Source organism: Aulonocara stuartgranti, assembly GCF_965226115.1.
Source record: "Aulonocara stuartgranti genome assembly, chromosome: 9".
Lineage (NCBI taxonomy): Eukaryota > Metazoa > Chordata > Actinopteri > Cichliformes > Cichlidae > Aulonocara > Aulonocara stuartgranti.
The window spans coordinates 26,819,934-26,837,488 of NC_138960.1; the positions used below are offsets into that span (position 1 = coordinate 26,819,934).

The following is a 17,555-nucleotide window of genomic DNA, read 5'->3' on the forward strand; positions in this document are numbered from 1 at the left end:
ACTCGGGAGGAGACGATGAGGACAAGGGAGGGGTGAGCTGGTGATGCATGCTTTACCATCCCGCCTCTGTTCTTTCTTTTTTGCCTCTTTCTTACCTGCCTTATTCTTGTTTACCTTTTTTCTGACCCTCTTTCTTCAGAATACCTGTGACCTTCTGCCACCCCAGGTTTCCGAGTCCCAAAAGAAAGGGAGGAATGTGAGAATTTGGCAGGTCTCCAATCAATTGTTCTACTGTATAACACCGTCCCCTTCTCACCTCTCTCCCTTTTTCTCTTTCCCTTTCAAGTTCCTGTAATCCAGCAGAAATCCAAACCGTTCGGGTATGATTTTGTCTGTGTGCTTGTTTTGCTTGTGAGGTTTACGTAGACTAAAGATTAGCTTCACTGGGTCAGAGGCTGTCAAAAAAAATCTACATATCAGCTTCCCCTGAGCTCAGCCATAAATAAGGTAATTGTTTTATGCGTGCAGTTGTTTCCTGCAATTCTGAACATGTGTGCTATTTGTTTTAAACAAAAACAAAGGACTTTTAATGCACTACTCAATTCCTAAATGCTGGAAGCTAATTCCTTCTTGACTTTGTTTCCAGTTTTATGCTTATCTAAAATAACCATCTACTGGTTGTAGGTCATATTATGAAGGCAAACAAGAAAGTGGTATCAGTCTTATCAAGGAAACAAAGAATCATATTTCCCAAAATATCTCCTTTTACCAATCACTGATAACCTGTTATATACTGTTATAAACTGCATACAACATGGAAACCCATTTAAATACAATGCTAAGAAAACATTATCTGCCCCCTTCCTGATTTCTTTTTTTTTTCCGTATTTGTAACACTTAAATGTTTCTGTTCATCACACTAATTATAATATACAGTAAATAAAAAAAATAACCTGAGTAAATACAAAATTCAGTTTTTAACTGATTATTTTATTTATTAATAAGGAAAACAACCTATCCAAACCTACTTGGGCATGTATGACAAAGATGTTGCACCTCTTCTAAATCATAAATGAATTGTCATTAACCACATATTTTGATTTACAAAGACTTTTCTAAGGATTTGGGGCTCCAGCAAACCACAGTGAGAAAATGTAGAACAGTGGTGAACCTTCACATGAGCCTACCAAAATCACTCCAAGAACACATCCATGACTCATCCAGGAGCTCCCAAAAGAACCCAGAACAACATGAAAAGAACTTCCCTCACTTGCCTCAGTCAAGGTCAGAGTTCATGATTCAACAATAATAAAGAGATAAAATCTCCTCCACGGGAGAGTTCCCAGTAGGAAACCACGGCTGATCAAAAAGGATAAAAAGACTCATCTCACATTTGCCAAAAAACATCTTGAAGATCCCCAAGACTTCTGAGAAAATATTCTGTGGTATGACGAGACATTTCGAGCCTTTTATAAAAAGAATATATGATGGTCTCGGGCTGCTCTGCTTTTTCAAAGTCTGGAAGACTTGTTATAATAGATGGAACCATGAATTCTGCTCTTTACCAGATGATCATGAAGGAGAAATCAGTTCATGCCCTAGCTCAAGAGCCCTCAGCTTAAGCAGCAGGACAATGATCCAAAACACACCTGCAGGTCCATCTCTGAATGGCCCAACAAAACAAAAAGAGGGTTTGCAGTGGCCTAGTCAAAGTCCAGCCATAATTCAAGTTGAAGTGCTTTGGTATGACCTCAAACAACCCCCAAATGTAGATCAATTTAAACGATTCTGCAAAGACAAGTGGGTCAAAAATTCCTCCACAGTGATGCAAAAGACTCGCTGCTAGTTATCGCAAACGCTTGATTGCAGTTCATGCTGCCAAAGGTGGCACAAACAGTTATTAGGTTTAGGAGGCAAATACTTTTTCACAGTGCTGTACGTTGCACAGGAGCTCCAGTTTGCATTATTTACAAACCACAGTGTAGTGTTAATATAATGCGCAATTCATAATTTTTCAGTAAAAACTGAAACTCCTCAATGTGAAATGAAAGACTATCAACTTTATAATGCAGGACAAGCCCAGTCGTGCCCTCTTTAATGGCATGATGGAGGGCTACACAATATATGGCAAGGATTTCTAATGCTGCTGCTGACTGATGATGACAAATTGGAGAGGGCAGACAAAAACCATTTTTTACTTATATGCTCCAGGGGGCCTGACTGTTACTGTTGCTGAAGAAGCTCAGCCTCTTCCACATTATTACGGCCAACAAATGGGGCCTCTGCAGGGAGCATCAGCAGGAAATGAGGCCTCCTCACGCCTCCTGCTATTGAATAGGTAGACACTAGTAATAACTGGATACTTCGCTGTCTTGAAAAATAATCTTTCACAAGGGGGTCTGGCTGGGTCCTTTGATTATTCTTCATGCTATGGAGCAGGTAGGTCAAGCGACAGTAATAGCCTTCATCTCCACCACAATCATCAGCAGAGGCATCGCTAAGAAGCAAGTGTCTGAATCAGTTAAAGTTAAGTTAAAGTTAAATCTACAAATATTAAACACAATAAATAATCCCAGCTGTGAAGTCTCTTACTTTTTAACCGTTTTAACCAACTATAGTGCTGATTTGATCTGTCCACTGATGCAAGACGTTCAGCAGCATCAGCCTCAGCATGAAGGAAGCGCACATCAAAGCATGTGTGTTTTCCATGTGACAGGCTCCCAGCCATGGACCTCCTGCCCTGCTCATTTGTCGGAGACAATCAGCCTTACAGCAACACACCCAGTCATCTTAGTGTACATCGGTTAATGTTTCACAAGACGGGGAGCGGTAATAGAGCATATTTATGATCTCCAAACAGTGTCGCAAGTTGCTGCGTCATCCATCCCCTTCATTTGGGGCAAGAGCAGAGATAGAAGGAGATACAAAGAAAGATCGATTTAGTAATAAATGAAAGTCTGCTGTCCTCCCCTTCTTGCAGTGGGAAGGTAGAAGGGTCAGCCCTAGCTTCATCTCAGCTATATGGGGAATGTAAACTGGCTCTCCTCAAGGGAAGACTTGACCTGGGTTTCCATAGTTTCAAAAGGTTTCTTGACATCAAAAGCTCTGGTTGACAAATACTAGAATTTACCTTTACAAGATGGCATGTGTTGTAAAGATGATGTCATCCATGACTAAGAAAACGCTTTCTCTGTGCTGCACAGAAACTTTATTTTTAAGCCTTTCTATCGAAAAAACAAAAAAGCAACATCAAAGCGAAAACAGACCCAAATGTTTGTTCTTAGAGAATATTTGATTAGAGCTGGTCGAAGTAATTAGTTCGAGTTTCTTTCTTCCTGATGAGTACAGTCAGTTCCTTCCACATGAATGGAAGCCTTTGTCTATTATCTACTCAATTTATAGCACATTCTTTCACGTCTACATTTGTATATTTGGGTGGTTTTCCAAGTGCGGGAGTGTTTTGCACCGTCTGTTCTTATTATCTGTTCTTATGTAACTGAGTTTCAGTAGTTTCCTTCATTGTAACTTGAGTTCATCCATGCACGGGCATTTTATCCTATTTCTTGTGGATTACGTATGGATCTATGCCACACAGTGGCATGAGTTATTATTTAATGAGTTGAGAAGTTTGGTGTTTGACTTAGTGCGAGTCACCAAATCACACTTTTAAAAGTTCTTAAAAGGGCGTATTCACAGTGCAAACACTCAGTGAGCCTTGCTCTTCATGTCGCACTTACAACAGCGTCTATTATGGCAAGACGTTTTGTACGTCCTTCTAATGATACTCCATTCATTACAGGTCATTACTGCTGGATAGGCCCCGGAGAGGACTGATGACACTCTAGCAATGGCTCTACAAGCTGGCTGGCCTTGGAGAGCTGCCAGTGTAATGACATTGATGAAAGTTTTTCTCCTGCCTGATCCTGACATCGTCACTGATAATTGTCCCCTCATGAGTCACCTCACCTGGCATATGGATCCATATGTATGTAAATCAATGCGGACATTAGCAGCAGCCGGCAGATGAGTCAAGATGTGTGGGTGGGGAGTGAAACCGAGCCCTGCCCCTGAGAGAGATGACGCTTCGAGTAATGATAATGGCTAGGTGGCAGGGTGGAGCTATCGGGGTAGATTTCATAAATCACATCGTTAAATGTCACACAGCAGTGGAGAGGTTAGGACCTCGGGCTAGTGCGCATGCATGCGTGCGTTTCTCTGTCAAGGGCAAAGTGTGTAAATATATATATCTTTACCAAACCTCAAATTTCACTGATGCCTGTGAATAACAGATCACTCTGGTAGGATAGATTGATGACATGAAAATAAATAAATGTCACCTGACCTGTGTGCAAACATTTTGAAATGATAAAATTACAATTGTTGTTGTTTTGGTTTTTTATACGATCTTCTGAAAAAGACAAAAAAAAGATTTGACCTCTTTTTTATCACTGTATAACTGTCTTTTAGGATCCTTAAATATAATTTTTAGACCACTGACAAACTACAGACTACCAGACATGTTTCCTTTTTTATGCTAATCCAGACACACGGGGTACAGAGTATACAAACGAAGTGATAATTGTTGTGCACGGCAAACTGCATATGATCAACACTTTCAATATAGAAAAGCGCTGTGCTTGTCCACAGACTCGAGCTGGCTCTTTTCATCTCATACCTAATAGCGATGTTAGCACAAGGTTTCTTCCTCTCTGTCAGAAAAGCCTAAATTGCTCAAACTACAGGACTCTGTTCAGCATGAAGAGTGGCCTTGGAGCCTATCTTTGGTGCCTGTCTATCTCGGTGGCCTCAAAGTCTTTTCCTGGCATCTGTCTATGTTATACCGAGCCGAGACTGCAGCATCGTGAAGGACAAAAAGCTGAGTTGTAAGCAAAAATTAAAAATGCACCACATCTGAATGAATAAAAGGAACGAGCACGAGTTTTTCTCTAGTATAAAAATGCACATAGTTTAAGGACAAAACCAGAAGTGGGAAGATAAAATGATCAACACGTGTTATCAAGTCAGCCACAGTGAATAATAATAAAAACGTACATCTGAGTCTCCTGAACTGTTTCGAGGAAACCTTGTCTCATCAAAATTTATATAGCAGCACAGCATATTTGGGAGATTTTTGATCTGAGGTGTTGGCACACAGGCTACATTCTCTGATCCTTGCTGATAGAGTCACAATGTCAAGTCAGGTGAAACAGTAACACAACCTGGCTTTTTTTTTCAGCTCATAAAACGTGTTTCTGATGCTTTCATGCCTTTTGTGAGATAAAATGAATTGGCGTTTTCGTCATTATCGGATCCTTGACTTAAGAGACAGTTGAACTTTTAATTCAGCACTGTCTCGTTTGTTCAAGGTTCCCGTGGAACTACAGTGAAACGATAAACCACTTGTGGGCAGGCCCCAGAACAGCTCCTATTAAAGACCTCATTGTTGACTGTTTGTTCCAGGTCATTTTGTTTCACTACACTTGAAATGGACGCTAAAAACCCTGCAAGAAGAGGGAGCCCCGGCCTCCATTTGGGCATTCATGCACCCCCTTCCCTTGGTATGAATAAGGGGATGGCTCTGTGTTTCTAGGTCACTGTGTGCCCCTGAAATGCACACCTCACAATCCCGGCGGAGGGAGGGACGCAAACAGAGCCTGACGTTTGACAACATCTCAGTGCTATTTAATAGGGAGCTTAGGCACACACTCCCTGAAATTAAACACAGTTGACAGTTGAGTTTCAGAGCGCGCATACTGACTGATATCCTTGATGATGGCTTCTTCTCCTCTCCCTTGCTGCTTTGTTTAATCCAGCAGAAATGCCAAAAAGAGAAAAAAAAAAACAATAACTGAAACAAAAACTCTCTTAAATGTATATCAGACTACGTAGAAGCCTTCATCTGTCACTTTCAGCACTAAATGATCTCAGCGACAGAACTTCATCTCAGCTGTTTCCCCTGCGTCTTTCTGATTGGCACAGGGTGACGCAGAGGAGAGCTGTAGCAGCGTGATAACACGCATCAGCAATTAGTGGAAAAACGATTTCAGCCATTAATTCTTTCTTTTCTTGTTCCGTCTTTATTTACACACAGAGCCAAGTAAATTTAATCTTATTAAATTTTAAAGGGTTGTAAAGAAACTTTAAAATGACGTCAGATGTGATATTTTCACAACCTTTACTTCCACCAAAGGGACAAAACTTATAAATAGTTCAAGTAATGAATTAATGGTTCAAATATGTAGCCAAATACTGCACAATTATCCAGTATAGATGGCTGTAGAAAGTAGAATAAGGACCAGTTCTTTTTATATCTATTCAAAAAAGACTCATATTTCTGCACACGTCCAGATTTCTCTCTACACAAAAATAGACAGTTGCATGGCTGCTGTCAAATACAATGAACAAGAGTATTCAGCAGCAAAACTCTGCGTTGCGTGGGACAGCACCACATTCTCGGATCTGGGGGCACAGTTTTGTGTCTGTTTCGTAAATATGGAATGCATATTTTGCTAATTGTAGTGGTCTATATGTAGTGTTTGCACCAAAAAGTGGTGTGACGGTCCACATATGTGGTGAAAAAAAAGCTATACACATGAAGGAAGGTCCTCAAAATAACAAAAATAAATTTATTTAATTTCAGGAAGACAGTTAACAAGGCACAATAATGGCTTTGCTAAACTATTTACTATATATGTCAATATTTCACTTACTTAACAAAGCTTAGATATGCTGTATGTCTGAAACACTGTGGTAACGATGAGGCCAAAGATGGACACCGTATGAAATATGATACAGATGATACAGAAAGAAATATGGCCGCATTATACAAGAGCCATTAGAAAGCTAAATTAAATATCCTGCATGCAGGTGCTGGGTGGAAAACTGCTGACAGCTGTGCGTCAGACTGGAAAATGTTTACCTAATATTCATCACCGGCATTTATTGTTGCAGCAAGTCCGTACTACACGTAATTAAGAATCCCAGAATGTAACCACCAGCCATACCAAGCAGCAAACTAATATCACAGAGGACAAACAAGCAGTCAGAACGAGCCACTGAAATGAACATGGCGCCCTAAGTGGTTTATTCTGTTCCGTCGTTGGCACAGACTCGAATGTTTTTAACCTCGACCAGTGTGACTGGGAAGGAGGTGATTGTCAGGATGGAGTCTTTCGAGGTTTTCTCATTTTCTTGAGCTTTTCCTGCCTCACCGTCTCGCCCTCCAGAGAGGACAGCTCAGATATCCTGTGGATGTAAGAGCGAGAGGCTCCAGCTATTGGGTCCGGATAGGACTGGCCTGTGTGGCGAGAGAAATGGAAAGAGATGGAGAGAAGCACAGGGTATATTTAATCTCTAAATATCCTGCACACATTTCCCTGTCATTAAGTAATAATAATCTTAATTAGAGATAAACTCTTGAATAATATGCCGCATGTTACATAAAAACACAAAAAACTGTTTGCTGTTTGTTTTTTCACTTCAAAGCTAAGTGTGCTGTAAAGGCAGTACATGTGGACCTGATGTGTTAAGGCTGAGAATGAAGTCAAAGCAGGAAGTGAACTCACTTTTCTGATTGTTTTTAACAGTCATTACGTTGGAGGATGGATATTTCACCTTGGGCCTGCAGACGACACAAGCACAACAGAGGTGGCTGCATTGAGAATTAACTGAAAACACTGGCTTGGTCACATTTTGTTTAGAAAGCCAAAATACCTGCCAAGCTTGCAGTTCTCAACCGAAAAGGTGTTTCTGCCACTGACGACTAAAGCTGAGGGAATGAGGACGGCTGGATTTGTGTTCAGTTTATAGCTTTCAGGGTACCTGGGAGACGCAAGTAAAAACATTAAGGAGTATAATGAACGCAGAGCTGACATTTTACAAAGCTTCAGACCAACAAACCCCACTTTTCCCATAAATAGAAGATTGAGAATAATTTGTTATTGAGATAATATTTTTGTGCAGCATAATGATTTTCAGTTCTAGCTAGAATTGCCCTTGAACTGCCAGAAAATTAAACATTAAAAGCTACTCGAGCTTTTCTTTTTTTCTGACAGATAATGCATGCGTGTCAAAACAATACTTTTATCTGGCTGCTGTTTCTCTTTCTTCACGTTATCTGTCATACCCTGCATGAGACTGTGACTCAGTATAATAACTAATATCTGTGCAGCTGTCTCATGAAATATGCTTTTTTTTAAAAGAAATTCCAGCTACAATAAGCTGCCCAAAAGATGTTAATCCAAAGGTTACCCCAGGGTGAAGGGTCGCCCTGTGTGGCTGTGGGAAAGCTCCTTGGAGAGGCTGAAGGATGGGAGGTTACCAGGTCTGTGCACATGGTAGTCTCTTGGCAGTGGAGGAATCACAGTTTTGGTCCTCTCTAACATCACACCTTAAAAAGGGAATAAGAAAATTGCTCTGCATTAATTCCACTGTCAGGTTATATCTGTAAGTTTCCCGCAAGTAGCTAATGTCCCACTGGAAAGGGACCTATAGAAACTATGTAAGACAACAGCTCCACCTGTTGGCAGTCAGTTCACACAAACCCCATGCCACAAATTTAAATTTAGCCCATTTTGAGTGGGGAAGTAAGAAGAAACTCCTTAGTTTCCTCTCAGTTTTATTAACATAAGGCTGTCTCCTGTTCTGCAGTTCTTACATTTTCTATCTAACAGAAAGCGCCTCCCGCTGAGATCCCTCTCTGGGTTGGTGTTTTGCAACTCCAGCTTGTCATCTTTGGTTAAAGTAGGCGTCCTAGAAAAATTGGAGAAAAATATATCAGCACACGTGGATTCTATATTTTAGATAGTTGAATACCACCTAGAAAAAAACAAAAACATGTCATGGCACCAACAAATGTCAAAGTTTTATAAAGAAATGCTTTTTTATTTTTACATTAAATCAAATAAAAATTGTTTCAGTAACAATCTTTATGATTAATCATCATGAATTACTTACGATTCACTGATAATTTCCCATTACTGATTTGTAATGGAAAGTCAGCGGAGGCGTAGCGGAGGCCCACCTTCAGCAATCATTACTTCCACTGTCGAGTGGCATGCTGTGTTCCCTAGTGGAGTTTTATCATGTTAAAATGCTGAATGGTGATTAGAAATCCCCCTTTTTCAATAATTATGTTAGCACCGTGCTAAAGCTGAGCGTCTGCTTTGTGGGTTCAACTGTATTCTCAATATGAATTTTAAAAAACAATCTTCCCTCTGAAACTTGTCACAGTATTTTTGTGATTTCCCGTATGGAAAATTGTCAAACAAAACAATATTTCATACAATAGTTTGTGATACTCTCATACCACTAACTTGCTCAACAGCACCAGCTAACACCAACCTCAATAAAAAATATGTGAGAGACCCCTTCAAATGACTAAGAAAGAAGGCCAGTGTATGAGTCTCTAGTGTCAGAAGCAGGGATGCCTCATGGGTCCTGAACTGGATAATGGTCAAGAGGTGACTCGTGAATATGGTCTTCTGGGCAGAAGTGGAAAGAAAAGGCTAAATCTGAGACTAGCCAATAAAATAAACAGATTAGAAAGGGGGAAAGAGCACATTGGACAAAGGGAAGACTGGAAAATGTACTATGGGCAGATCAAGGTATTTAAATTTGAAAGTTAGAACAATTGTAAATGTAGTAGAAAGGAAAATATGCTGGAGGAGTCCATACACTGCCCTTCAAGCAGGTACAGTAAAAGATTTCTACAGAACAAAAGGGATCTTGAACAAGGATGTGCAAAATACTATTACTACATTTTGCATATGCGTAATGCCATATGCTTTGGGCACAACTTAATCAGAGCTAATTTCATTTTTCAGCAGTACAATGAACCAAAGCACAGTTTCACTGCAGGGAACTATCTAGAGAGGAAGCAGCCAGTTGGTATTCTGTGTCTAATAGAGTAGCCGGCACAGTCACTGCATCTCAGTCCTGAAGAGATGATGTAGGAACACTCTGGCCATATGCTACGTATGAAATACAGATCAAACCAGTCCGGCTTACAGTAAGCAATTCAGGAAGCACGGGGTGAAAAGTTTCCAGATTAAAAAACTGACAGCTGAAATCTGCAGCTCTGTGATTTCTGCACATGGGCAATTCTTTTACAATAAAGTTTCATTAGCAAATCATTATTTTTGCAATATCTTGACAGTATTTCCTATTCGGTATGCAAAAAAGTATGGATTTTCATTTAAAAATATGACATTTTCTTGGTGTTATTGAGCATTATATTCAGGGCGACCTTGTCTCAAGGAGTGGGTCATCTACCAATCAGAAGGTCGGTGGTTCACTTCTCTGCTCTTCCAGTCTGCAAGTCCTGCAAGGATCCTTACCCTTAGGCAAAATACTGAATTCCAAGTTACCCCCCAATGCATCCATCAGGGTGTGAATGTTAGACAAGGTCCTTAGTGCTTGTATGAATGTGAGTGTGATTATTATGTATATTATTATGTAATGAGGCTTGAGTCAAAGAGTGTTCAGTTATATAAGTACCAGTCCGTTTATGTATAATTCTTGGATCTTTTATCATGTAATATACCGTAATATACTCATACTCACCCTAAAACAGGGCTCTATAAAGGAAATAAGTGGTTCATGTTGTGGGCTGGATATGGAACCCAGGAAGGAATTATTTATGGTTATCTATGTAGCACTAAAAATGCCATAATCAAAATTAAATGACTGAATAAATATATTGATATGCAATTAATTGCACAAATATTCAAAAATGTGTTTTATTCATACAGTATGAGATCAATTGAAATGCATTGGTGTTTTCGTTTTCCTTTGTATTTATTTGCATCTCCATGCAATTTTTTACATTTGTTTTTACGGAACTTCCGTATTAATTTGTCTTATTTTATGTTTGCAATCGTATCTTTATGTATTTTTGAGCAAGCCTGATGATGTGGAGTAGCCAATAAGTAGGTGCCAGCCTCCCTTACTTGCATAATAGGTAAAAATAAAATAAAATAAATAAAAACAGGCAGACATTAGTCTAGTGTTAATTACGTTGGATTACAGTAGTTCGGGTCTTCCATATAAGCCTGGCACGGAAACAGTAACGCCATCCACTCTCTTTCAGTCTGTACTAGCATAGTGGTTAAAAACAACGAGTGTGAAACACTGTGAGAACATCTCTTTTATTATATCTGTGGCGTAGCGTTTTTATAGCTTCCAAAATATTCACATAGCTTACCCTCCAATTATGAAGCCAGTCAGCTGAGGTTTCGCGTCCCTGGACTCTACAACACAGACAGCGCTCAGCATTTTACGGACCGTTAGGCTAGCTTCTTTGAATGAATTTGGCACATTTATGGAGCACGCTTACTCACTGCTCAAAGGTTGTATAACAGGAAATTTCCTTGGTTGACTTTGCCTTAAAGACGCTTGCCCTCCACCTGCTCCCATCCTCAAGTTCCTGTATGTCGGATATCCAACCGCATCAGGGCCGCGCTGCCCGCAGTTCGAGCTTTCCCGGGATATTAGCCCCTTTACGGTGATTATCGACGGGTCTAACTGGCAAGTTATCATGATGGAGCAGCCGCACGAACATCTACTTCAGACATTACCTTAGTGCTACACACAGCTAACGGTACATGGGTTAAAACCGGTTATCCCCGAGCAGCAGTGCTAGGCTGCAGCTCATTCTGGTACAACGCTAACGAGTCATCACGTCACCATGGAAACAGGCTTCAAAATTCGCCTGCATTGGTTTTTTTATATTTAGCTTTCTGTGTTTCCTAACCAGGTTACGTAATAAAAATGTACCCAAATACTATGTCCTATAATACCTAAAAAATATATATATGTATTTTATCCATTATCCATACAGGCTACAGCTAGCCCACAATTATTTGATAAATGCAGTAAATTGCCTTCAAATATAGTTTTTAGTTAATTTTTACAAGTTAAAAGTGTGTGTCCTTGAGAACTACCCAATTTATGTAGTTAACTCCCTGGGTGGATATTATATTAACACGGGCTAACGCTGGATATTATATTACTAATATATCAAGTAGTAATGTACACAACCACACCCACACGTAAATACCAAACAACCTGCGTGATTCATGACACATTTACACATTAATGACAGGACCAGGAAGGTTTTTTTTCCTCCAAATTTTTATTGTACATTTTGAGTCCTTTTGAAAACCTGGGGGAAGAAAATAAGACAATGAGGTAAGAATTCTGATGTTATATAAAGTCTCAGCAACACATCTTTAATAAAAATAGATAGCATTCAACATGTATCCATGTTTGGATTTAAATAGATTTTCAAAGAGAAAGATCTCCCAGTCGGTGATTTAAAGTTCAATGACTAAAGATGTGGTTTCAGACAATGTTGGCTTATTAACAAGTGGTTTTCACCATAGTCGATAAGATGGGGAAAAAAGAATATGCATCATTAACCACATCAAATCAGTCTACTTTCAAAACCTGCAAAATATCACTGAAACTCACCACGACTTTAGTTCATCCTCCTGATCAGTCTGTTGATCTGATCCTCCCTGTTGCCGGCATCTCCTCCCTCCACGAAGTGTGTGGTCTTCTTGTTCATGCCACCGCGTGGGGACGACAGCTTGAAGGGCCACATGAAGTTGTTGGCGGGCTTGAAGTTCTTTCCAACTGTGTAAATCTCATGGATGAGGTCCTCAACACAGATGATGCCATATTTGCCTACAGATAAAAAGTGTTTAATAAATTGAACTGCGTGCCAGCTTTAGCATTTAAGTGTTTCATTTCAAAATTTTAAAAGCGAAGGGCTGATTAATCCAAGAATGAAACTGCTTGGAGCAACTCTGCCTTTTCTTCTTTTAACTTAGACAACAAGACTCATTTCCAGATGTGCTTGCTGCCATTTGAAGCGCTGATGTTTTCAATCTTTTCAGGCACAAAGTAAAACTCTTCGAGCTTGATAAGCAAGCCTCATCTTTCCATTTCATGTTCCCAAACATCTGACCAACAAATACAGTACAAGCCAAGAATTATCAACTACAAATCTCTCTTTGGTAAAGTCCTGTTAGGTTGGCATGTGGCTTCAGACTTAACTGGCAAAGTTTTCAACCTTTTTTTCACCAAAGTCGATAAGACGGGGAAAAAAGTGTACATCATTAACCACATCAACCGCCAACCATTTACCTAAAAGGTATACTACAAACATTTTCAACAGCACTGTAACGTTTCCATACCGAGGGACTTCTCCACCAAAGCGTTGTCTGTGAGGGCAATGCGCTGTTTCCTGATCTTGCCGTACCCACGTTTGTAGACGAGCTCGCGCACAGACTTCAGGTTGGGGTATCTAGGGGGGAAAAAAAACCCAAGGTTCCAGTTTTGAAAGGAGCACAAATCAATGATGTTAACGTGTGTTAATTTATAAAGAAATAGGATTATAAATACTCATTTGTTTTATTTAACTCAAAAGATACTTTAAATTTCAAGCATACCTGAAAAACACTTGTTTTGTAAATCTAAGTAATTTGAGTTCTTCTAATGAGTTTAAGAGGCATTTACAAAATATTAAAATATGAACCCCAAAACATTAAGAGCTCAGATTTCATCTCTCCAAACCTGGCACTTTCATGTCTAAGCAGTGGTGGGCAATTTGTCAAAAAAAGATTATGTACATCATTGTTTTGGGGAAGAAGCATGATCTACAATCTGAATGGCAATTCTCCCCACAGATTTGGTAAAACTCATTGCATTAACATTACAGAGTGCCTGGATACTAAACCTGACCGTTCAAATTTAGGCTCAAGACTCAACTGACCAATCTGAGGATCCTATTTTAATCTAATTGGTATGATTGAATGGTAACAATTCAAATTTCTGCAGCTTTGATGAGTCTTTCAGGATATTGTGCCACTGTGTAATGCATCTATAGGGTTGTTCTGTGTTATAACCAATCCTGCTTTGCTAAGATCTTATGAAGGAAAAAGTTTAGTTTTAAATATTAAATCTACACAATTCCTCCCAAATGCAGGTGTGCCAAATTAACACAGTCAGCAACATGCAAAAAATGTTAAGTCAGTTAAATACAAAGTTAAATACAGTTAAATACAAAGCATTACACAGTGGCAGATGATGGTGTTTCTTGGACTCCATCATAGTATAAAGAAATATCAGTAACCTAGTACAACATTGGGAACAATATTGCATCTACCAATACAGATCAAGTTATCTGCATCAAAAGTGTCACTTAGACACATCCAAACAAGACTGACATAAATGACCGGACAGGAGTAACCCCAACCAACTATATAAATATCAAAAATGGAAGTATTAAGGTGACCAAAAGCAAACACTACAAGTCTAACCTACAGTGTACACGTGTGCCAAGTAACACACACTTCCACAGGGCTGTTGTAGTGAAGATCAGGTAAATTCTTCCATTACAGCAGCACACAGCAATGTCAAACACACAGAGCACAAACATTTCCATTGGGTCTTTAACATCAAGACATTAAAGCTTTGTGAAATATAGCCAAGCATTTACTGTGTTTAGTTTGACACTGGCTTATTTTTCTATAAACTGTTGAACAGTACTTTAATGTGTTGATTTCAAGTGTCAGTGAATGACCACTGTAGTAAATGCCAGGTTACAAAAGTTTCTGGCTGCATCATTACAGTATGAAGCCAACACACTCACATTTGTCAACACACTGGCATGTACCACTATGGAATGTGGTTTCAGACAAAACTGGCTTAGTTTCAGTCAGTAATCACCATGGTCGATAAGATGGGGAAAAAAGTTCAGCATCATTAACCACATTCCAAGTGTATCACCTATTTAGAGACGTGCTAATACCCCCCACCATCGCTTCTTATTTCTGAACAGCAGGTTTCAGAGTGACACAGTCCTTACCCCCAAGCGATGTAAGGCTCTGCAATTCTGAGCATGTTGATTGAAGCCTTGTTCAGCTTGACAAAGACACCATTGAAGATCTGGCGCAGACGGAGCAGCTGCAGAACTTTGCGGACCTTGGGGCTCACACCGTTGATGCTGAAAAAACAAACAAACAAAAAATGTTGTGATTACTGTTTGGACTTACCATCAAAGTACAACTTCCTAATTAAGCTGCTTAGAGTGGTTTCAGAACATTATTGGCTTTTTATTACAAATGTGTATCAGCAGAGTCGATAAGTCGGGGAAAGAGCATGCATCATTAACCACTCAACTGTATTTATCCACAAGGACTGGCTTAATCATTCAATAAAAATGACTTTTCAATAGCAACTGAATTAACAAGCAACTGAGCAGCTAAAAACAAAGTAGTAATGTATGAGGCTCAGCTGCTGGACATCCTCTCATGTGGCACTGCCTGCACAACACCTTACAACTGATTGTGCAGTTCTTTTAAGCCAGATACAGAGAAATCCCAAGCAGTGCGCATCACTCACCCTCTGATCCTGATGACAAAGGCCAGTTTGGGCTCAGCAGGCACATAGAAGTTTCCCACTTTGCGAGCCATACGGCCCATTCGTATCTCACGCCTGTACATCTGCCTGTACTCCTTGTGGTACTTCTCAGCCCTCTTGTAGATCAGTTTCCTGGTCACCTTGCGGACCTGAATGCAAAAGGGAAAACACGTCGAAGCAGTTCAAAGCTCTATCCGATATCTCCATCCATACGGGAATACTTGTCTGCACAAAGCTTCACTTTACCTTTTTCTCAGCCAGCAGCTTCTTGACACGCATGGCCTTCATGGCCGCGTAGGCCTTTCGCCTTTTCAGAAGGCTCTCAGGGACCGCCGGAACCTTTTTTCTGTTTAAACGTTAAAAAAATATGTTGTAAGGAAAAAATCCGAAGCGAGGTGGTGGACAAGATACCTGAACACATGTACATCGCTCAACAGAAACGATGACTGAATCATGGGGGCTGCTAGCTTGCCAGTCACTTGCCGGCTTCCACACAGGTAAATACTACTTCATACAATAGCTCGAGACTAGAGAGGTTTTACAGCAGCATAAACTCAAAGGTTGCTGAAATAGCTGACTATTATTTTAGTTCTAATTTTTTAACCACAAGAACTGGACACTTGTAATAATCCACAGATGCTAAAGAGACAGCCATGTTGAACTCGGCTATATGGACTCAGTTATTATAAAGTACCCTTAACAACAGTAATAATCACCATCTGTAACAATACTGCTATTATTCTATCGTACATGAACTAAATAGCTCATTCGCGTTGTAAAATTAACAGCAGAGGCTAGTTTAATGCTGGATGTGATTAGATTTTAACACAGAGGGAAACACTCACTCTGCGTCCGCCATTGCGATCACCGAGAAAGAGGCTTTTTCATTTGCGCATGTGCGGGATAAAAGCGTTAGGACCTCTGCGGAGCGTCCTTCCGACTGCCTGATGGATAAATTATAGCGATGTATTCAAAACTAAAGTTAAGCAAAACCCGCTGTAATAATGCTCTTGGATAAATGCTCCCTTAAATTTATAGGTTAATATATCAACAACTATTTTCTATGACTGCTGCAAGGAATATTATTGTAATAACAAACGCTTTAAAGGTAAGACAACGCTATAATACGTATTCTGGTGTAGACCTACCTGGCCTTATTTTGATACATTATTTTATATTGTTTCTTTTTTTTCTTTTCGTTTTTTAATTAATCTAAACGCTACTTTGCCCGACTTCCGTGCTACAGGTGGCGTTATGCAGCCATCTGACCAGCAGAGGGCACGAACACTTCATTTTGCAAAGCACGATCAGAGAGCGCCTGTAGCGTTGAACCTCCCGCCCAGCACTTTGCTTCAGGCTGTATAACAGACACTGTTCTGTCCCAGGAGGTTATGAAAAAAAAAATCATAAAATGATATAGACTCGATTGAAGGCCACTTATTTGTTCATTTATTTATTTTTATTTTACAGGCAAAATGCAAGACACAAGTTTTAATTTAATTGTGAAACGTCGCCCAAATAGAGCTTTGCCATTGGTCAGCTTCTCAATTTGACTGTTCCAGTGCAGGTAGTTTTATATTAAAAATGTTGCCTTGTATTAAACGAGCCAGCGTTAAAGCCCATCAATCATTTAATACTCTTGAAAAAGCAGAGTGCCTTTTTTTATCTGTAATTTTCTTGCCTTTTTGGGCACATTGTTACATTTGGAGAGGACATTTCCCCGGAGGTGTTTTTCACGTATTTGTTTTATCCTTAGAATCTACAAAGGATTCTTCCATCAGCTGTTTGTTCCTCAGACACGCCCACAAAACAAGCACAAGTGAGAGGCTGCTGGCAAAGGTTGCACAACCTGGAAGAGGTGTAAACAATAGCCTGAGGTGTGGGGGGAGCTGCAAAGCGGCAATGAACGTGTTCACAATGGAGACGATTCGTGTGCGCCTGTTTTGTTTATTATTATTATTGTAATTAAAGGGTAATTAGGCTATATTAATTAGGAAGAAACGTGATCGCGTAACGATTTGCGCGTGGAAGTATCACTTTTCTGGCCGGGTGCGTGGCTTACCTAACCGACCGACTTCACTTTCCTCCGTGGGGATCTCAGGGAATCTTTGCAGGCAAAGCTGGGATATGTCTTGAGCTGGCTTATAACTTTAAGTGTAGTTTCTGATTAACAGAAAAAATAATGTGTA

The 17,555-nt window shown here is 39.9% G+C and overlaps 2 protein-coding genes across 2 annotated transcripts; both read right to left on the reverse strand.

Moving 5' to 3' along the window:
- Window positions 1–6,583: 6,583 nt before the first annotated feature.
- Window positions 6,584–11,677, reverse strand: cUnh8orf89 (chromosome Un C8orf89 homolog). Its single transcript, XM_082547747.1, has 7 exons — window positions 11,280–11,677; window positions 11,144–11,189; window positions 8,597–8,691; window positions 8,191–8,329; window positions 7,654–7,761; window positions 7,506–7,561; window positions 6,584–7,237 (listed from the first exon to the last, which is right to left on the reverse strand). Exons 1-7 carry the CDS (start codon window positions 11,476–11,478, stop codon window positions 7,098–7,100), a joined length of 783 nt encoding a protein of 260 aa, XP_082403873.1. The 5' UTR covers window positions 11,479–11,677; the 3' UTR covers window positions 6,584–7,097.
- A 376-nt stretch (window positions 11,678–12,053) lies between these two features.
- Window positions 12,054–16,549, reverse strand: rpl7 (ribosomal protein L7). Its single transcript, XM_082546638.1, has 8 exons — window positions 16,515–16,549; window positions 16,212–16,310; window positions 15,613–15,712; window positions 15,349–15,515; window positions 14,813–14,950; window positions 13,140–13,249; window positions 12,412–12,627; window positions 12,054–12,103 (listed from the first exon to the last, which is right to left on the reverse strand). The coding sequence occupies exons 1-7, from the start codon at window positions 16,532–16,534 to the stop codon at window positions 12,419–12,421; spliced, it is 843 nt and encodes a 280-aa protein (XP_082402764.1). The 5' UTR covers window positions 16,535–16,549; the 3' UTR covers window positions 12,054–12,103; window positions 12,412–12,418.
- Between the last annotated feature and the right edge of the window lie 1,006 nt (window positions 16,550–17,555).

Coding starts and splice junctions, on each gene's coding strand:
- cUnh8orf89 (XM_082547747.1), bottom strand. CDS start 11,478: ATGATAACTTGCCAGTTAGACCCGTCGATAATCACCGTAAAGGGGCTA. Junction 7,762..8,190: donor GGGCGACCCTTCACCCTGGG/GTAACCTTTGGA, acceptor TGCGTCTCCCAG/GTACCCTGAAAGCTATAAAC. Junction 7,238..7,505: donor TGTTAAAAACAATCAGAAAA/GTGAGTTCACTT, acceptor CTCGCCACACAG/GCCAGTCCTATCCGGACCCA.
- rpl7 (XM_082546638.1), bottom strand. CDS start 16,534: ATGTATCAAAATAAGGCCAG. Junction 16,311..16,514: donor ATGTATCAAAATAAGGCCAG/GTAGGTCTACAC, acceptor TTTATCCATCAG/GCAGTCGGAAGGACGCTCCG. Junction 13,250..14,812: donor GAGCCTTACATCGCTTGGGG/GTAAGGACTGTG, acceptor TTTCCCCCCTAG/ATACCCCAACCTGAAGTCTG.